General features: G+C 42.3%; 1 protein-coding gene across 1 annotated transcript in view; it reads right to left on the minus strand.

The window, feature by feature from the left end:
- Window positions 1–4,390: 4,390 nt before the first annotated feature.
- The window catches only part of BSPRY (B-box and SPRY domain containing), a 31,250-nt gene continuing 13,526 nt past the window's right edge, over window positions 4,391–22,114 (minus strand). Inside the window, exons 2-6 of the mRNA XM_040324316.1 lie at window positions 18,734–18,832; window positions 16,359–16,589; window positions 11,447–11,472; window positions 8,169–8,293; window positions 4,391–5,198 (exon numbers count right to left, since the gene is read on the minus strand). Of these exons, the coding sequence (XP_040180250.1) occupies window positions 4,675–5,198; window positions 8,169–8,293; window positions 11,447–11,472; window positions 16,359–16,589; window positions 18,734–18,832 (1,005 nt within the window). The 3' untranslated portion in view covers window positions 4,391–4,674. The remainder of the gene's footprint in view (window positions 5,199–8,168; window positions 8,294–11,446; window positions 11,473–16,358; window positions 16,590–18,733; window positions 18,833–22,114) is intronic.

Consider the following 22,114-nt stretch of genomic DNA (forward strand, 5'->3'; position numbering starts at 1 on the left):
GCATTGCAGTCATTGGAAGGAGGTTGCTGTTCAACACACAGGAAAGGTAAATAAAGATTTGGCTTATGACCGTAACAGGCAGTGCCAAATCTGTGTCCTTTCTCCACACCTATACACACACTGAGGAATGTTAAAGGGACCTGCCGTGACTGGACTCAAAATTCAACGTCAAGTCTAACTTATGAAAATGTTATTTATTTATTTTTATTAACTTTAAAGCAGTATTAAATTACTTCATTTATTTTCACCTGGTGAGTCAGCTAGTAAGTCTGTTGTGTTTTTTTTAGAGGAACAAGCTGCCCTGCAGATGTAGCAGTTACAGAGTTGAGACAAACCATTTAACACCAACAGGGATGCTTACAAAGACCAGCTTTTATTTATATATTTGCCCTTTTTTTTATCCCATAAGGAAACACACCAGTTTGCTGTAACTGCTTATAAAGTGTTAGCTAGAGTTTGGCTTGAATGTGTTAGTGTATCGAAATCTGCTAGTCCATCTAATTATCCCCTCCCCCCCAGACTGACAATGCTGGTGACCAAAGGTGCTCCCTGTTCTCCCTCATCCAGAGTGGAGGCACTCTAATACAGGAGCTGTGTTACTGGCCAGATCAGCAGGTGAAAACAGAGGGGTAAAGCCTAGAAAATAAAAATAAAGCAGCCACCACATCCAATGATTGGTAAGCTGCAATATGTTACATTTTTGGTTTAGGATTTAATACAGCTTTAGTGCCGGTTCACACAGGGGCAACCCGACTTACAGTGCGACTTTGCAAGGCAACTTCAGCACGACTTTGAGCAACTTAACCACTTGCTTACTGGGCACATATACCCCCCTCCTGCCCAGGTGAAAATTTCAGCTTCCGGCACTGCGTCGCTTTAACTGACAATTGCGCGGTCATGCAACGTGGTTCCCAAACAAAATTGACACCCTTTTTTTCCCCACAAATAGAGCTTTCTTTTGGTGGTATTTGATCACCTCTGTGGTTTTTATTTTTTGTGCTATAAACAAAACAAGCAACAATTTTGAAAAAAAAAAACAATATTTTTTACTTGTTGCTATAATAAATAGCCCAATTTTTTTTTTTAAATGTTTCTCAGTTTAGGTCGATACGTATTCTTCTACATATTTTTAGTAAAAAAAAAAAATCGCTATAAGCGCTTACAAAATATGGGACAGAATTATTATTATTATTATTATTTTTTTTTACTAGTAATGGCAGCGATCTGTGATTTTTTTTTTTTATTGGGACTGCGACATTATGGCGGACACATCGGACACTTTTGACACATTTTTGGCGCCATTCACATTTATACAGCGATCAGTGCTATAAATATGCACTAATTACTGTATAAATGTGACTGGCATTGAAGGGGTTAACACTAGGGGGTGAGGAAGGGGTTAAATGTGTACCTGTATTGTGTTCTAACTGTGGGGGGAGGGGGGTGACTGGGGGAGGTGACCGATGCTGTGTCCCTATGTACAAGGGACACAGATCGGTCTCCTCTCTCCCTAACAGGACGTGGAGCTCTGTGTTTACATAACATTTTTGGTTTTATTGCGTTTATTTTGTTTTACTCCTGGTGACAGAGCCTTGTTGGTGGAAGTGTTGTGAACAAGGGCACTGGTGACAAGGGGTGTTAGAGAGATTTGGATCTCCAGTGTGCTGACAGACAGCTTTTACATATGTAAGCAAACACACCTAGTGGTTGTAACCCTAAAAAATACATTATCTTGTCTCTTTAAGGCACAAGATCTAGCACATTGCATCTGCCAATTGTCTATGTTATACAATACCTGGTTGATCTTGCCTGTTCCTGTCTTCTCCTCTATGTGCTGACCACGCTTTTGATGGCTGCTGATCCCCGATAGCGTGGTCAGATTTTGTCCCTCTGTCGTTCAGCATCTCTGCATCTCCCCCTCTCCCTGTCATTTCTGCAGTGTGTAGTCCCCGCCCCTCCCTTCCTTGATTGAGTATTCTGCTGCAGCTGCTCCTCCCCTTTGGTAAAGTGGTAACATCTGTTATATACTTTTATCCTCTCTGTTTCAGAAACATATTAAGTACAGTGTGTGTATTTCTTCAAGATAATAAGGCTAAATACTTACTATGCCTAACTCTGCTGTGTGGTCACATGTCCTTCCTCTGCTAGCTTGCAAATGTCAGATGGGAATCTCGGCCCCTCCCATTTCAATCCTTAGATTGGGAAGGAGTGCAGAAAGAGGGCATGTGACCACACAGCAGAGCTGGGCAAAGGAGGTATTTAGTTTTGTAATTAAATAAAAACACACACTGTATTTTAATACGTTCCTAAAACAGAGAGGAAAAAAATATTTAATATATGTGACTTTACAACCACTTTAATTACAAAAATGCCATATCCTTTACTTGTTATGTAGTCTGACTGTATATCAAGTAAAAAAAAAAAAGAACACAAGGCTTCAATTCATCTTTAAAAAATAAAGAGCTCTTTATTGAATAATCCTGTGTTTGACTAGCTGGAACGTGGGTCTCAGTACAATGAAACACTAACTATGTGAGTCCCAGAGCAACAGCACCCTGAAACTTGGTGCTATGACACTTGGGGGATCCATAGCTTCTCATCCAGAGAAGCTGCTGGTGCATTCATTCTGTGTGAAGCAGGCAAAGTTTAATGTTCTCCCTCTATTTCCTCTACAGGTTGAATGTTAGTCATTAATAAAAAAAAAAAATAGGTGGTTTGGGTAAATACAGCGTAGTGCTGTGATCATTTATTTGCCCATTTACCAAGTGTATACTCTTGTTATGCAGTGTTTGTTTGCCCTTTTCCAATATGGTTGCTATGCTCTCTCTCTCACCAAGGATGAGGTCATCAAGAAGAGCAGAGAATGGCAAGGGGTTTTGGGGGTAAGTGGGTGGAGAGAGACATGTGGGATAAGGAGAGAACAATGAATTCCTGCTAAGAGAACACAGGCTGTGTAAGTGCTGCTGCTGCAGATTCACCTCACTGAGACAAACATAGAGGGGCAGATCCACAGAGAGAGTACGCCGGCGTATCTACTGATACGCCGGCGTACATTCAAATTTCCTGCGTCGTATCTTTGGTTTGAATCCGCAAACCAAGATACGACAGCATCTGGGTTAGATCTGACAGGCGTACGCTGGGTGGAGTTCTAGACGTTTTCCGCGTCGAGTATGCAAATTAGCTATTTCCGACGATCCACGAACGTACGCGCGGCCGTTGCATTCTCTTACATCGTCTCTAGTCGGCTTTTTCCGGGGTATAGTTAAAGCTGCTTTTTTGCGGCGTATAAGTTAGACTTGCCATGTTAAGTATGGCCGTCGTTCCCGCATTTATTTTGATTTTTTTTTTTTGCGTAAGTCGTCCGTGAATCGGGATGGACGTAATTCACGTCTAAGTAAAAAAAATGACGTCCTTGCGACGTCATTTAGCGCAATGCACGGCAGGAAATTTAGGGACGGCACATGCGCAGTTCGTTCGGCGCGGGGACGCGCTTCATTTAAATGAAACACGCCCCCCTACTCGCCGATTTGAATTAGGCACCCTTACGCCGCAAGAGATACACCACGCCGCCGTAACTTATGGCGCAAATTCTTTCTGGATTCGAAGCAACAAAAAGTAAGTTACAGCGGCGTAGCGTATCTCTCATACGCTGCGCCGGTGCAGATCTCTGTGGATATGCCCCAGAGACTGTTAATGATTTCATGTTCCTGTTTGGAAAATACTTGGTTCACTGAATGTTATTTCTTCAATACAAGGACTTTCAAATACAATGCTGTGTGGATTACTGTCTATGTGAAGATCTAATTCTCAATTGGGATTTCACTTGCTATTCACAAGCCCCAATTGAGTAGAGGCACTGTGCTTGTTAAAGATCCTGTCCTGATCACACATATTATAAAGACTCTGCTCCTAAATACTACACAGGTGATGCCATCATACCTCAGTAGCTGCAGAAAGAGAGAACAATAGTGCTACAACAGCATTATGACCGCTAGATGGAGCTAACGATGATAGGAAATAAGTATTTGTTTCCTATGAGCTTTAGCTCTATCTAGTGGCCATAATTCAGTTTCTTATGAACCTCTCTAATTTTTATGAATTAATAAAATTCAACCTGTAGAGGAAATTGAAGAACATTCAATTTTGCCCTATTCGCAGAGAATGAATGTACCAGCAGCTTCCCTCAAACAGACTATGCATTTTTTTTAATAATCACACCCCTTGGAGACACATTAACACACAGCAATAGTTCCCTGCCATAATCTCGACTGTATGCCTCCTACCTGGGAGTTTTGGGTGTTCCCATCCACCTTTGTGTGTTGCTCGGCCAAATTTAACCCAAACCTGAAATGTAGTTTTATAGTATTGCAATGATTGACATTGACAGGGATGAACCAAAAAAATATCATGTTTACTGAAGGCTGACCAAAGCCAAATTTTTTCGAACATTTCTTCATATAAAAACCTAGGGTCCTTAGTAGCAGGTCCTCTTTAAATAATCTCTTAAAAAAGTTCTTCCTTTCTGTTAACTCCATTGAGTTTATCCATATACAATATGTACTTGTAACATGCCACAAGCTTAATATTTTGTTATATTCAAGGAAAAAATATAACCTCTTATATATATAAAAGAGTCTTTATAAATATAAACATCTGTATTTCTACTTCAGTAGTTCACTTCTCAAGGCTGATGCCCTCATCAGCGACTGCAAACACAGGACTGATTGGGGCTGTGAACTTGGTCTGGTGGCTGTGAAGAATGACGCAAGAGCCAGGGTCAAAAAAGATCAGTTCTCCTCCATCGATATCCACCAAAACACCAATATGTTTGGGGCTTTTTAGCAGTTCTACAAGTTCATGCTGAGAGTCATGGGAAAAGCGGAAGTCTTTGTCATAGCGTGAAAAAATCCAAGACACTGGGTTAAATCCTAGCCTGGCATCATTGCCTGAGCCCCTGCGCGCAATGCTTCTGTAGGTAATGCCGAGCTTGTAGGCACAGCTCTTCTCCACATTGACCTTCCAACAATGGATGCCCTTCTGGAACGACTCGTTGGCCAGACAGTTAGGCCAGTGGTCAAAGCGCTCAGGCCCATCTGAATAGGTCTTGGCTTTCTTGTGGAGGAACTTCAGAGTGTTGTTTTCTGATAAGGCCAACAAGGGGCTTATGGACTTCTCATCAAAGGTCAGGTCTTCACATGCTAAAAAGAAACAATATAATTGAATTACTAATATTGAGTTGACATCATTATTCAATGTGTTGGGAAGAGCTATCTTACCACTTAAAGGGGGATTCCACCCGCAATTTTTTTTTTTATAAAAGTCAGCAGCTACAAACACTGTAGATGCTGACTTTTAATAAGGACACTTACCTGTCCTACTCACCCGCGATGTCAGCCCCCCGAGGCCGATCCTCGCAGCTCCCGGTGCCGCCATCCTCAGTAAGGGAAACGGGCAGTGAAGCAGCAGTTTCCTACTGCGCACGCGCGAGCCACTTTGTGAATGGGCCGGCTGCTCTCTGGGATACACACAGTTCCCAGAAGGCAGCGTGCCCCATTCACCAGAAGTCACCACGACTATGACCGATTAAGACGACCTGCCGCGGACGATTAAGAGGCAGATTAGGGACTTCCGCATAGAAACCGCTATTTCTGGTAAGTAAAAATTACTCAGGCAAATGCTCGGTATCGGGACAACCCTAGTGATAACAGTACTCCTCACTTCTGGTTTCCTATACCAACCTATTCCAGTCCTCCATGGGATTTGCTGTAAGCTGGTGAAAGTGCCGGCTTCAATTCCAGATTCTCTGGAGAGACGAAGATCCCAGGGAGGCACTGGCAGAAGGAGGGGTTGACCCCTCCCGCCGCCTGTAAAAGTAGTCCAGCGGCTTATTAGCCATTTGGATGGCTTTTACAGAAAAGCTGATTGCCTCCTGTAAAAAACAATACCAGGATGATGCCGGTAGCTGCAGGCATCATCCCGGTATACCACTTGAAAGCCACAAAATATGTGCATTAGGCAGTCTTCAAGTACAACTGACTTTTTTCTGACATTTTAATTAATTAAATATTGGATTGCACTCAAGCATAGAATTTGTACTACTACAAGAAGAAATACACATGAATGTATCATATTATTGTATAGTCACATGTTATTATGTTGGCACTCATATTTGCACAGGAGAATTGACATACTAAGTCACCTTTCACACTTATACGACTTGTCTCACAATTTTGGACTGCAAAGTCGTATGACAAGTAATTCTCCATTATTTTCAATGACTACCATTCATACTGGCACGACTTTAAGTTGTCCTTGCACTACTTTGGTCCGATTTTGATGCCACTTACACAGGCATTCATTGAAATCGCGGCCGCGAATCGCGGCAAAATCGCGCGACTTTGAAGTCGTACAAGTGTGAAAGGGGGCTAAGTGGTTGGATACATTTATTATACATTTATTATGTACAAGTGCAGCATTATTTGTTTTGAATCTCTTATGCCACGCACACACTTTTTTTTTTATGTCATTAAAAACGATCGTGTGTAGGCTCCAGAGCATTTTTCACAACGTAAAAAATGGGCATTAAAAATTTAGGGCATGCTCTAAATTTTCACGTCGTTTTTAACGTCGTAAAAAATGGTTGTGTGTGGGCTTTAACAACGTGAAAAAAACGTGCATGCTCAGAAGCAAGTTATGAGACGGGAGCGCTTGTTCTGGTAAAACTAGCATTTGTAATGGAGATAGCACATTCATCACGCTGTAACAGACTGAAAAGCGCGAATCGTCTCTCACCAAACTTTTACTAACACAAAATCAGCAAAAGCAGCCCCAAGGGTGGCGCCATCCGAATGGAACTTCCCCTTTATAGTGTCATCGTACGTGTTGTACGTCACCACGCTTTGCTAGATCATTTTTTTTCACGATCGTGTGTAGGCAAGGCCAGCTTAACAATAATCGGGTTGAAAAAAACTTTTTTCTAGACCATTAAAAATGGTCGTGTGTACGCGGCATAAGTATCACTTTTAAGCCAAATCCCTTCACTGCCTTCAGCACTGGCTGCAGGTTGATATATGAAGCCATCTGTGCTTCAAATCATGGAAAGGAAAAAGCCATCCACCGCACACTGAATACATCAAATACATTTTGATTTATTAAAGCTGTCAACCACCATAACAGTCCCCACCCATGAGACCTCCCACTGACGCGTTTCACCTGACAAGGCTTACAGTATGTCACGTCATCGATGTGTGGCGGTTTGCTTTTCCTAGTTCAGTACTTTCAGAGATGTTAACCCAGAACAAATACGCAGATCAGAAGTCCTTAACCATGAGAAAAATTATGGGTATCAGCAATGTTATTTAATATCTAGGCCTACTCACTTGTTAAGTGTTGCCGTAGCAACCAAACATATCTTACAAGAAAAACACCCTAATCTAATGGGTAGAGCCCCAGGATTCAGGAAAAAAAATAATTGCGTATCATTTAAAGTGTTTGTTAACCCCCAAAAATAATATATATATATATATATATATACAGATCCTGAACCTGGCACTTTCTGTATCCCCTCTATGCACTGACCACGAATATCAGGGATGCTCAGCCCTCAGCCATCATATGCTCCTAACCCTCTGCTCTCCTCTCTCTCCTGCCTTCCTGCTGCTATTATTGTCAAATAAAAACCTATTGGAGACTGACATAGTACACTATGTAAGTCGTTTACAAAAAACAAGTGTTCTAAATACCGAATTTGAGCTGTCTTTAGGCCAGTCACATGACTCGCACCCGCTTTACAGTTCCCAAACAGGGCTCCTGCAGAGGAGACGAGCGGCCACATGATCTCCCAGGCTGACGTCAGAGGGAGATCACCGCCCCTCCTGTAGGAGACATCCATCGGAGCTGTAAAGCGGCAGCGAGTCATGTGACCGGCCTGAAGACAGACAGTTTAAATTCGGTATTTAGAACACTTGTTTTTAAAAACTACTTACACAGTGTGCTATGCCAGCCTCTAATAGAGCTAGCATAGTCTTATATAGATGGGTTAACAAACCTTTTAAGTAAGCGCTTTTTTCACCCAATCCTGTGGCTCTACTCTTTTGGATTAGGGTGTTTTTCTTGTAAGGTAGATCAGAAGTCCTGCATTTACTGATCTCCATCTAAACGGTACTAACCAGTGGTGGAGCAGAGGACCGAGGAAGCCCATAATCTGTTTAGTAGCGGACTCTGTACACGGTCAATGTTAAAGTTTAACTTCTCAGATTCTTCAGGCTCCAGAATGCCTTCAGCTTCTTCTGTTCTAAAAGGAATAAAATAACATCATATTATATTCAGATCCAGGATCTGCTTAAAGGGAAACTGTACTGAAATAATTATTTAGGATACCATTGTTGACTTCCTCTTGAAAAATGCTAGCTACCTGGCTGCCTCTGGCACAGAATGATCTGAATGAAAGCCAGGAAACTATGATTTTCAGAAGTAAAGGGTGCTAATGGCAGCCTTTATATTCCCTTACATGTTTCCCATGCAGGTCACAACAGGTTCACATAATTACTGCACTCCCCATACATACTGTTTCTTCACTACCCCACAGCTTTGAGAGTGAAGCCAAGGATACATGGCTCTGTTTTTTCAATCACCCAGTGGGCTGATTAAACTAAAATGGATTCCCCCATCCTCTAGGGAAGTTGGCTCATCTCCCCAGCCATAGATTACAGAATGCATGGACTTAATGGACCGTTCAGAGGATGTTACGGTTTATGCATCCCCAGCAGAAGTGCTGGCAACAGTGCTACCAATCTCTGCCCAGCACCGGAACCAACTGTGGAGTTCAAGGGAGCCGAGTGGTTGGCCCCTCTCTCCAGCAACAAGCTGAGGTGGTAAAACTTTTACTCCCAGCTGAATCACTGGCAACAGAGCAGAGTGCCACGGGCCGCTGCTCTCAACTAGCAGGAGAGGAAGTTCCTGTGGTAGTGGATGGGACTTCAGTCTCCACTTGTATACCCCAGGGATGGGGGGCAGTTGGCCCAGATCCCCAACAGCATGATGAACTGAGCCCAGTCACCCTGTCTTCTCTCCAGCAGCTGAAAGAACTCCAGGGAGATGGGCTAGTCCAGGCCTCTCCCCAGCGGCAGGCATGTTCTCTGAGAGAGACAGAGTTTGGCTGGGTGAGTAATGCTCTGTTTGGAGCAATTTATTTGGGGTACTGTGGGGATACCGGCATTAGAGAAATGGAACTATGGACTAACTTCGGAGTCAACCCGTCTGGGGTCTCCTCCTGTGTTAGTCTCCTGCCGAAAGGGGAGACATGTAACGGGAGGGCCCGTGGAATTCCAGAAGCGCATAGAAAGTATGAGATACTCCTGTTTCACCTTCACCGATGCCTCTTATGTGCAGATCACCCTGTGTCTCTAATAGGGGCACAGGGTGAATGAGAACCCCACTATGGTCTGTGCTAGTCACATTTAATGAGGTATAGATATTGTATATATATTGTGTGTTGGCTGATGTGTACTATAAAAGCTTTCTGTGGTAATTAAGTCTGCTACGGTAATGTAAATGAGTCTTAGTATGGCTCCTAAGAACCTTTCATTGTGTTATGCTAATTGACACTGTATTGTGTGAAAGTTCTATTGATGATAGATGTGTGTTGTGAGTTAGCATAGTCTAAAGGTCAGATGTCTGACTTGTCAGCTGTAGTTAATTAGCTCATGTAGATTATGTCTACTAGAGGAATGTGTATTGTATAACAGGTGTCTATCTTGAAAGGTCATATCTCGGAGTCACCTTGTCTGGGTAAATGATTAGTTAATTAGCTCATGTAGATTATGTCTACTAAAGGGATGTGTATTGAGGGGGGCACGTTAGGAACCATTGTATGATGTTGTGGGTGGAGTGTGTCATTGTCCATACGTGTCGATAAGCTGTCTTGTGTTCGGAATAGAATATCTTAAACGGTGTTAACCCCTGTCCCATTTGGGGTTCCGTTACAATGAGATAGACTCATTACATGCAAAGCAAGATAGTTCAAGCCGTGATTTGTCATATTTGTGATGATTATGGCTTACAGCTCATGAAAACCCCAAATCCACAATCTCAGAAAATTTGAATATTGTAAAAAGGTGCAATATTCTAGGCTCAAAGTGTCCCACTCTAATCAGCTAATTAATCCATAAAACCTGCAAAGGTTTCCTGAGCCTTTAAATGGTCTCTCAGTCTGGTTCAGTAGGAATCATAATCATGGGAAAGATTGCTGACATGACAGTTGTGCAGAAAACCGTCATTGACACCCTCCATAAGGAGGAAAAGCCTCAAAAGGTAATTGCAAAAGAAGTTGGATGTTCCCAAAGCACATCAATAGAAAGTTATGTGGAAGGGAAAAGTGTGAAAGAAAAAGGTGCACAAGCAGCAGGGATGACCGCAGCCTGGAGAGGATTGTCAGGAAAAGGCCATTTAAAAGTGTTGGGGACTTTCACAAGGAGTGGACTGAGGCTGGAGTCAATGCATCAAGAGCCACCACACACAGACGGATCCTGTACATGGGCTTCAAATGTATTCCTCTTGTCAAGCCACTCCTGAACAACAAACAACGTTAGAAGCGTCTTACCTGGGCTAAAGGAAAACAGACCTGGTCTGTTGCTCAGTGGTCCAAAGTCCTCTTTTCTGATGAGAGCAAATTTTGCATCTCATTTGGAAACCAAGGAGCCAGAGTATGGAGGAGGAATGGAGAGGCACTGAACCCCATAGAGAATCTATAGGGCATTCCCAAGAGAAAGATGAGAGACACGAGACAGAACAATGCAGAAGAGCTAAAGGCCACTATTGAAGCATCCTGGTCTTCCATATCACCTCAGCAGTGCCACAGGCTGATGGCTTCCATGCCACACTGCATTGAGGCAGTAATTGCTGCAAAAGGGACCCAAACCAAGTGCTGAGTACATATGCATGCTTCTACTTTTCAGAGGTCTGATATTGTTCTATGTACAATCCTTGTTTTATTGATTGCATGTAATATTCTAATTTTCTGAGATTGTGGATTTGGGGTTTTCATGAGCTGTAAGCCATAATCTTCACAATTATGACAAATCACGGCTTGAACTATCTTGCTTTGCATGTAATGAGTCTAGCTCAGTGTTTCTCAACTCCAGTCGTCAAGGCACCCCAACAGGTCATGTTTTCAGGATTTCTCTCAGATGAAACGGCTGTGGTAATTACTAAGGCAGTGAAACTGATCAAATCACCCGTGTAAAATAATGGAAAGCCTGAAAACATGACCTGTTGGGGCGCCTTGAGGACTGGAGTTGAGAAACACTGCTCTAGCTCATATATTAGTTTCACCTTTTAAGTTGCATTAGTGAAATAAATGAACTTTTGCACGATATTCAAATTTTTCGAATTTCACCTGTATATCTAAACCCCTGATGCATTATAAGTTACTATAAAGAAAACTCACCTTTCATCCATCTCAGTTTCAGAGTTCTGGGGAAAAGAGAGGAAAGAGAAGAGTCAGCATACAGACAAAATAAAAGTGCTGGGAATGTAGGACATAAGACAATGCATCCTAAAGTGCTAGTACCCAGATGGCATAAAGATGACCACCATACATGTGGCGATTTATAACCGATTTATGTGCCAGCAATCTCAAACAGGCTATTTATCATAAATAATAATAAAAAATTAAAAAAAACAGTAGACATTCAGAAGGAGACAGGATCGCCTCTTGAACCCCTGCTATACCGCCCTCTGAAAAGTGTCAAACCACAGATGACTTTTCAGAGGGCAATAGGCATTGATGCCTATGTGAAAGGGCCTGTTTTATTGCTGCACAATACAATCAACTAATGCCCGGAAATTTGATTGATCAGTTATAAATTTAAACAACCTATTCAAAACAATAATTTATTCAGACTTGATCAAAAGTCCATCAAATTGACTGATTGAAAGATCTTTAGTTTGCAGTTTGTGTGGATATTGAATAATTGATTGTACAACAAATGATCATATCAATACGTGTGTGGCTACCATAAGAAAGCTTGTTTTTCCAACAATCATGTTGCTAATAATCAGCATGTGTATGGAGAGTTCACAATTTCTCCACCGGATCTTTTACTATGGATAATATTTGGGTGAGCTGGGAAATCTTATCTCATGAATCTGACTGTCTATGTCTATATAGGTATTATGTCATTTCTGTGACCAATCTGTGGTCTGGAAAGCGTTGGGCAATCAAATTTGACTATATACTTGTGTGGCTAGATCTGGGGATTTCTATATTAAGCACAGGAGTTCCAAAAACACCACATTGTTAGATGTTCAGGCATTTCTTTTTTTTTTTTACTGATCTGAATGCAACTCATTACTTTCAACTAGCGCCATGTTTGGATCAGTAAAATTATCGGTCAGTATTTTACACGTTTGTGCAAATACACACAAATATGTACTTAGATCACACCGCCTCGATATTTAGCATAGTGGGAAGTAGAAGAATTTTTTTTTTAACAGAAGAAATGGAAGAATTTTTACACAGGTACGCACTACACTCATACACATGTAAACGGGCACACTATATGGACCATAATCATGTTTTTTGGGCAGGAATTTTCTGCCAGGAGGATTCAGCATTCATACATCAGTATTGTGTACAAACATAAGGGTGCATCTCCAGCAGAATACAGGTTTTTAATATTATTACTCACTATGACATAGCTCCCAACTGTCTCTGATTTCGAGGGACTGTCCCTGATTTGATTTTCCTCCTCATTTTTCCCTCATTTTGATCTGATCTATATAATTGTATATAAAATGCACTTTTTATCTTTCAAAAAGTGTTTCCCAGTGCTAAACCATTCATCCAATTTCTAAATTGCTGCATTTGTAAATTTTAAAAGCCAATATAAAGAAGTAGTGGTAAAAAAAAGCCCTTCTGGATTTAATTACTGTATTTATTGGCGTATAACACTCACTTTTTTACCCTGAAAATAGAGGGTAAACTGTGCCTGCGTGTTATACGCAGGGGGCTGTGGAACGTTTTTTCCCGAAACTTCCCTCTTAAAGTAAGGTTACGTGTTATACGCCTGTGCGCGTTATACGCCGATAAATACGGTAACCTTTTTTTGGGGGTTAATTCTCCTTTAAGGGGATGTGACAGGGGGGCGTGTCCTATGCCTACATACATTTGCTAGTAGGTGTCCCTCATTCCCATCTCAAAATGTTGGGAGGTCCTACTGAGACGCGCCCCGTGGTGCCAAACCCTACAAAGAATAGACGTATACCAACACCCGATAATAGGAAACACTATAAAAATCTGCTCCAGACTGCTGAGACAGGGCCGCCTTGCGTCGGAAAGTTCACCCCTGCGCCCTATTCTGGGCAACCCAGACTTCACGCCCGGTCTTAACGATGCCAGGTTTACCACATTAAGCGAGTCAGGTTATTTCCAGGCCTCACACTTCAGTGAATCGGGCAGGTGGAAGACGCTAGCGCAGTTGATGGACAGCTCGAGCAGTTTTCGACTGGACTTTCTGAGGGCCGGCCAACTAAGCCACTTTCTTAAGACCATGACACCCCCCCCCCGCGGGCCGTACCCTTACGTCACTGGAGGAGATGTGCGAAGAGACGGGAGCGTTACCTCATGCGCTCTCGTTGCTTCATGCATTACTAGTGGAGCCCCCAGAAAGCTATCAACTCCCGAGCCTAGGGAAGTGGGAACAAGACCTGGGAGCCCAATTCACAACTAATAAGAGACAACATATCTTAACATTCACGCACAAATCATCGATCTGCGTTAGAGTCCAGGAGACTAATTACAAGCTTCTGACAAGGTGGTATAGAACGCCAGTCGTGCTGAATAAACTGTTCTCAGACGTATCGGATCTCTGCTGGAGATGCCAGCTAGAGAAGGGGACTTTGATGCACATCTTTTGGACGTGCCCACGCATTAGGCCATACTGGGAGGAAATCAGGCGAATCACTCAAAAATTCACGGATCGAAGGGTGCCGGATGATCCGGCATACTTCTTGCTCCACGCGACAGACACCCCGGCGTGGATCTATAAAAAATCCATTGTAAGACACTTGCTGGACGCTGCTAAAGCCTGCGTTCCATTGTGCTGGAAGTCACCGCACCCACCGACTGTATCCATGTGGTTGAGGAAGGTGGACGAGATTGGCTGGCTAGAAGATTTGGTCCTTTCAAAGCAGGATAGAAACGAACAATACTCTCAGACGTGGCAGCTCTGGACAATGTTCAAATACTCAGAGGAGGGCCAGGCCCTCAGAGGTGAACATCAGACCCCACAATTGGACTGACTCTCCTGTGCCTGCCCCGAAGCCCTCCTGAATGCGAGGCCGGGGCGGCCACTGGAAGTAGAAAGCCAGATGTAACTGGATGTCCATGGTCGCGAGACCCCCCCCCCCCCCTCCTTTTTCTTTTTCTCTACCCCCTCCCTCACCCCCGCTTTTCTAGCTAACCTTATATTCTCACTTTGCTGGACTGCCTACCCGAGCAGTTCCGGCATTCTTCCTTCCTTTTTCCTAACTCATTTCGCTCTTAGAAAACGGAAAAGATATGGGAGGCTGGGCCACGGTTGCAGACTGTTATGTTTAGGCGATGCCACTTGAATTTATACACATGTACACTGACTACGGCTGTTGTATTGTTATTGATGTGGTTCATGTGGACCAGCCTTGTATGTTGTGTAAATAAAAAATTAAAAAAAAAAAAAAAAATGTTGGGAGGTATGCTATGACAGTGTTCCCTCAATTGCCTTGTCATGTTGCAATGTAGCAGCAGAGACAACCTGCTGATCTCTCATACACAAGCAATAAATCAATATTCTGGTCATAAGTGCCTTTATAGCTTTATCACATCTCATTCCAATAAGGAAGGTCAGTTTAGAACATTCAGATAACATTAATGGCTCACTGGTATGTAAATCGTGTCCTGGTAATATAAGTCGGGAAATCCCATTTCAACATCAACAACCTGATCATAAGCTCACATTTGATTGTCTGAACGGATCTTTAATGTTTTTTTTTTCTTTGGTGAGGTGGATTTCAATTTTTTGTCTTTTCTGATTTGGAACTCTGCGGTGCGGTGCTAAATTGATCCCCGGTGAACAAAAAATCTGGTCCTCCAAATACTTGGTGAGGGCTCTCCCAATGAGAGATCCCTGGACTTAAAAAAGTTATCCATGCACAGTTTTTTTTTTCCGTTCAACAAGCGGTATGAACAACAACAAAAAAAGCTCTCAGATCCCTGCATCCACATCAGATCTCCCCCACCATGCTTTTGTATTCTGACAGCGGGGTCTCCCTCCCTTTTAGAATACACAGATTAGCTCTGCAGCCATTGGCTGCATGCACTGATCAAATGCTGATTTGCCAGCATGACTGTTCGACATAAGCCGGTCGTTAGACCGACTTCTGTTAATAAGAGAGGAGTACACATAGACCAAAACCTGACAATTTCCCGTACGTGTGCACCTGGCTTAAAACTGTATCTCTTTGTAAAACCTGTTTTTTTTTTTTTGTTTTAGATTTGCATAGCCGGAGGAAAGGATAGACCCTATGTCCTCATTGGGAAGAGTCACCACTCTATTTGTACTGAAAACCATTGTCACCAAAAAAAAAAATGAGTTGAAAGCCCATAATTTTGAGTTGTCCTAGAAAAAGTGGTAAAGGGAAAGCTTCTAATTGGGACACTCGTTCTGGGGACAGATGTCTTAAAAGGAAAATTCCTCCTAATTTGGGAGATTTCCTAAAACTTCCCGTTGTGTCTCTGAGCCAGGAAGTGAAGAGTAATTTCTTAATGGTACACAGACAGCAAAAGAAAAAAAAACTTTTCCTACCCTGTTCAAAATTTTGAAATACATTTTGGCTTTACATACACTTTAAAGGAACCAAAATGTCCTCTATTGATCAATAAAAAATATAGAGCCTTCTTATAAATAAAGTTAGAGAGAGGAGAACAACCAACTCCAGTGCAGAGCAACAAAGTAAAAACTTGGCTATAGATTAACTGAACCATTCATGTAAGTGGGTTGAAATTATGCCATTTAGGTGCTGCCCAGGAACGGGAGGAGAAGGGTTGATGCCTTTACTGGTTCTTGAGGCTTTTGGGGGTTTTCTCTGGGTCTGACCCACTGATCATGTGTTATAAAAGAGAGAAGGTGGTCCGGAGCGCATCTAACTGGCATCATTTCAACCCGCTTACAAACATACATTCTCACTGCCCGGGCTTCTGCGAGTCATGAGCAGGCGTTGGGAAAGCTCCCAGGAGCTTCTCATTTTGACACCCAACCTAAGTTCTCAGTATACGAAAGAAGGCATGGGGCTTTCCCACCATAGAAAACCCCTCCACTCACAATCAGGCTCAGGTCATCCATCTTGGTCAAAATATCCACCAGATAGTTCCTGATGCTGGACAGTTTTTTTGAAGACTCGGTCCAGTGGGCTTTCTGGGTCAGAATACCCTGCTGTACTCGCTCCTCCTCCGCATGTACCTCCTCCAGCAGGCGCTGCTCCTCGTTCTCACACACAGTGCGGATGAACATCAGGCGCTGGATGATCATTTCACGGGAGGCCCGGGCTTTGCTCTATAGAAGAGGAAGACAGAATGTAAGTTATCATAAAGTAGAACTAAAGACAAAAACTTTTTTTTTTTCATTTTGGATAAGGGAGGGTTAAAACCCCTTTTCAGTTTTTTTTTTTTTGTTTTTATTGCCAACTGTGCCCCATTTCTGAGATTTTCTTCCACTTCCTGTACCATAGTCAAAACAGGAAATGAGAGGAAATCGCACTAAAAGAATGAAATCCTTGGTTGTCACTAGGGTCACCAGAAGTGTCCTCATTGAAAGATTTCTCCCCTATTCTTGTTATGGTCTAGCTTTGACCGATATAACTGTATATACCATACCCTTGGGGATCCTCCTGGAAGCTGTAAATAACGAAACTAGACACCACTACACTAGTAATCTCCACTAGCTTCCAAGTCCGATGCCTATTGCCTGCCCTGCTGCATTCTGAACACAGGAGGTCAGCCGCTTGGCATGGGAGCCCTTCACAGATCACTTTGCATTTTGCATAAGGTTGTAAAGCTGGGGTGGTCAAATATTTAACACAGTTAGTCTGGTTGAAAAAAGACACAAGTCCATCTAGTTCAACCGGTAAAAGGGGGAAAAAAACATTTACATATCCTATATACACAATCCCTTACCCACAGTTTGGGGGAAAAAACAGCAAAGCAAAGCACATTGGATCATGCTTTGCTGTTTTTTCCCCCAAACTGTGGGTAAGGGATTGTGTATATAGGATATGTAAATGTTTTTTTCCCCCTTTTACCGGTTGAACTAGATGGACTTGTGTCTTTTTTCAACCAGACTAACTGTGTTAAATATTTGACCGCCCCAGCTTTACAACCTTATCCAAAATGCAAAGCGATCTGTGAAGGGCTCCCATGCCAAGCGGCTGACCTCCTGTGTTCAGAATGCAGCAGGGCAGGCAATAGGCATCGGACTTGGAAGCTAGTGGAGATTACTAGTGTAGTGGTGTCTAGTTTCGTTATTTACAGCTTCCAGGAGGATCCCAGGGGAAAGAATTCCTTCCCCAAGAGGCAATCGTCTATTCCCTGGATCAACTTTACCTATAAATGTTAGTATCCAGTTATATTATGTACATTTAGGAAAGAATCCAGGCCTTTTTTAAAGCAATCTACTGAGATGGACAGAACCAGTTCTTGAGGGTTCTATGCTACATTTTTACAGCTCTTACTGTGAAGAAACCTTTCCATATTTGGAGATTAAATCTCTTTTCCTCCACACGAAAAGAGTGCCCTCTTGTCCTCTGTGATGACCCTAAAGTGAATAAACTCAACACCAAGTTCACTATATGGATTTTGCTTTTTTTTTGTAGCTCAAATTGGGCAGATTTGCGTGTTTTTTGGCACTTTGTTATTTCCATAGAAATAAATGGAAACACGCCATTTGTGTGTTTTTTTGTGTGCATTCACACGTTGTCGTGTGTTTTTCTGCTCGAATGCAAAAAAATTGGTAACACATTACGACGTGAAGGACTGAAATCCTGCAGCACCCACAAGGTCCCCCTGCTCAATAAAGCACATGTACAGGCCCGTCTGAAGTTTGCTAATGATCATCTGAATGATTCAGAGGAGAACTGGGTGAAAGTGTTGTGGTCAGATGAGACCAAAATCAAGCTCTTTGGCATCAGTTTGCCATGTTTGGAGGAGGAGGAATGCTGCGTATGACCCCAAGAACACCATTCCCACCGTCAAACATGGAGGTAGAAACATTATACTTTGGGAGTGTTTTTCTGCTAAGGGGACAGGACAACTTTACTGCATCAAAGGGACAATGAATGGACCGTCAAATCTTGGGTGAGAACCTCCTTCTCTCAGCCAGGGCATTTAAAATGGTTTGTGGATAGGTATTCTAGCATGACAATGACCCAAAATACACGGCCAAGGCAACAAAGGAGTGGCTCGAGAATACGCACATTAAAAGAGAAGTATGTTTTTTTTTTTCCTTGTAGATTCAAACGTAACTAGGTGGATGCAGCATCAGACCGATGCAGCATCTGTCCCCCGCCACCTCTTCACTGAGAAACAAACACTGCCGATCATCATTTCTTTGTCAGTGGGAAAACGTACAAAATCAGCAGGGGATCAAATACTTTTTTCCCTCACTGTAAATGGGGACTTATTCTGAAAAAAAGCCATTATTACCGCCACACTTGGGATCTTTGATGGCAAGGCATCTGCAAGATACTTCTCGATCCCAGCTGTTCGCAGCTGCAGCTTCTCACACTGATCGACAATCTTGTTCTAAAAAGAAAAGAAAAAATGTAGTAATGCCATAGTGAAGATTTAGACATCATGCTTCCCCAGTCAATGAAGCCAGTTTAATAAAGACAAGCCCTTTTTTACAAGTCACACCCCTATGTTGTGATTTTAAATTTTTTTTGTCATTAATTTCTATCTAATTTTTATCTGGAGGCAGTGTATAGTCTGTTTTTTATGAAGAATTTATTTCCAGTCTATACAGACCATTAAACCAAAGAAAAGATAGATGATTTCATGTTTATCTGAACTGTAAAGAGCCTTCTGACTTCTTTTTCGGAATTAAGTCACAAATATCCAAAGATTCCCAGAAAACAGCACGTGCAAGATGAACCACATGAATATTATTATTATACAGGGTTTATATAGTGCCAACAGTTTACACAACACTTTACAAAATGAAGGCAGATATTACAGTCAAAATGAATCGGAGGGCCTCGTTGGAGCTTGCAATCTAAGAGGAAGGGGCAAGTGATACAAAAGGTAATATCCACGCATGCTCAGAATCAAGTCGACGCATGCTCGGAAGCATTGAACTTTATTTTTCTCTGCACGTCGTTGTGTTTTACGTCACAGCGTAGGGAAGACTGATGAAAGTCAGCTTCATCGGATATCTGATGAAAAAATCCATCAGTTTGTTTTCATCAGACGAACCGATCGTGTGTACAGGGCAAAAGGAAAAAAAGAAAAGGAAGACAAAGGAAAAGGAAAAAGAAGAAAGCTAAAGGGGGGGGGGGGGGAAAGAAAAAAAAGAGGAATGAAAAGAGGAAAGGAAAATGAAGAGAAAAAGGAAAGTAAAGAGGATAAAATCAAGAAAGGGAAAGAGCAAAAAAATGAAAAGAGGGAAAGATAGAGAAATGGAAGAAGGAAAGGAAAATAAAGGAATAAGGAAAAGTAAAGAAAGTGGAAATGAAAAAAAAGAGAAAGAGGAAAGAAAAATGAGGGAAAGAGGAAATTAAAAGGAAAGGAGAAAAGAAAGAGGAAATGTAAAAACGATAGAAAGAAATTTACAAAAAAAAAGGAAAGGTAAAGGAAGAGACAGAAGAAATAGAAAAGAAAGGAGATATAAAAGGAAAGAAAAGAGGAAGAGAGAGAGGAATGGGAAGAGAAAAGGAAAGAAAGCCAGAAAATAAAGAGGAAAGGAAAATAAAATGGGAAGAAAGAGGAAAGGAATTCCTTTGACATAAATGTATCCACCCCCTTCCAGACAGTTTTTCTCTTTGCTCCATCTCTCATTCCCTCGCCTCCGGTTAATCTCATTCCTCTGGTTTATATAAACTCATGTTGTCTCTATATTCTCACCGGGCTGGTTATTCCTCTGCTTTTCTCTCCTTTGTTTTTTTTGGGGGGAAAACCTTTCTATTCACACAAAACCTATATGACGTGTTGGACGGGGTCATTTTGTAAATTGTGACAATTCCAATGTGTTATCTATGTTTGTCATTACTGGAACGAGAGATATAGCTCCGGGCAGATCATTTTCTTTACTCTTTTTCAATCGACTTTTGCTGAAGGAGCTGGGTATAAAACGATCAACCAAATAGCACTTGCACCCAATCAGGTATTCTGTGCTGGCTGTCATAATACAACAGCTGTCAGGGGAGATTCTGTGATACGCACTGATTAGCCTGGGGAGCTGAACAAGAGAAATCTTAACGTGTATGGCCAGTTCCTCTATGATGCACTATAAACAGGTAGGTATTTTATTGCAGAAGAGACATGCAACAAAACATACCTACCTGCCTGCTCACAGCAATCCTCCGACTATGGACTGGAGCGTTGGGAAGGTAGGTAATCCTCCCTTTAGTTCTGCTTTAAAACCTACAAGTATAATTGTTTACATCTTATGTTTGCACAGCATGTAACAATACTCTGAATAATGATCTTATTTTCAAAAGAGCACAATTATTATTTCCAGCGGAGTCCAATGAGTAACAGTCACATGTCTAAAATAAAGACTCCTTTAAATCCTGGTGTTAAAGCTTTGTGACTTGAGCCTTTGGCTCCTCCCATGTTGTTCTTAACCACTTAAAGACCGCCTCCTGCACATATACGTCGGCAGAATGGCACGGCTGGGCACAAGCATGTATATATACGTCCTGAACTTGTACCCAGCCGTGGGGCGCGCGCCCGCGGCGCGCTCCCGTGACCCGGTCCGAAGCTCCGGGACCGCGGGTCCCGCCGACACCGATCGCTGCTCGAGTGCGGCGATCGGTCCCCGGAGCTGAAGAACGGGGAGAGCCGTGTGTAAACACGGCTTCCCCGTGCTTCACTGTGGCGGCGTATCGATCGCGTCATCCCCTTTATAGGGGAGACACGATCGATGACGTCACACCTACAGCCACACCTCCCTACAGTTGTAAACACTCACAAAGTGAAGCCTAACTCCTACAGCGCCACCTGTGGTTAACTCCCAAACTGCAACTGTCATTTTCACAATAAAGAATGCAATTTAAATGCATTTTTTGCTGTGAAAATGACAATGGTCCCAAAAATGTGTCAAAATTGTCCGAAGTGTCCGCCATAATGTCGCAGTCACGAAAAAAATCGCTGATCGCCGCCATTAGTAGTAAAAAAAATAAATAAAATAAAAATGCAATAAAACTATCCCCTATTTTGTAAACGCTATAAATTTTGCGCAAACCAACCGATAAACGATTATTGCGATTTTTTTTTACCAAAAATAGGTAGAAGAATACGTATCGGCCTTAACTGAGGGGAAAAAAAAAAATTATATATTTTTTTGGGGGATATTTATTATAGCAAAAAGTAAAAAATATTGCATTTTTTTCAAAATTGTCGCTCTATTTTTGTTTATAGCGCAAAAAATAAAAAGCGCAGAGGAGATCAAATACCACCAAAAGAAAGCTCTATTTGTGGGGAAAAGAGGACGCCAATTTTGTTTGGGAACCACGTGGCACGACCGCGCAATTGTCTGTTAAAGCAACGCAGTCCCGAACTGTAAAAACACCTTGGGTCTTTAGCCAGCATATTGGTCCGGGGCTTAAGTGGTTAAAGTGGAGCATTTTGCTGGGTGGGCTTTGCACAGCATACATGCAAATTATGGCAGATTTCCCTCCCAAAGTGCCCTTTTGCAGGCATATGACGTTTGCGATCTCCCTCATTGCTGCATTGCCACTGCTGGCATATTTACCTTCCTCTGGGTTCAACTTCTTTGGGCATCTTGATTGGCTGGCCCAGGATGACGTTTTATGTCCGTGCACCCAAAGCATTCTAAGACTGAACACTGGGCTGGGCATGTGCAAC

This window comes from Rana temporaria, chromosome 9, assembly GCF_905171775.1.
Source record: "Rana temporaria chromosome 9, aRanTem1.1, whole genome shotgun sequence".
In the NCBI taxonomy this organism is placed as follows: Eukaryota; Metazoa; Chordata; class Amphibia; order Anura; family Ranidae; genus Rana; species Rana temporaria.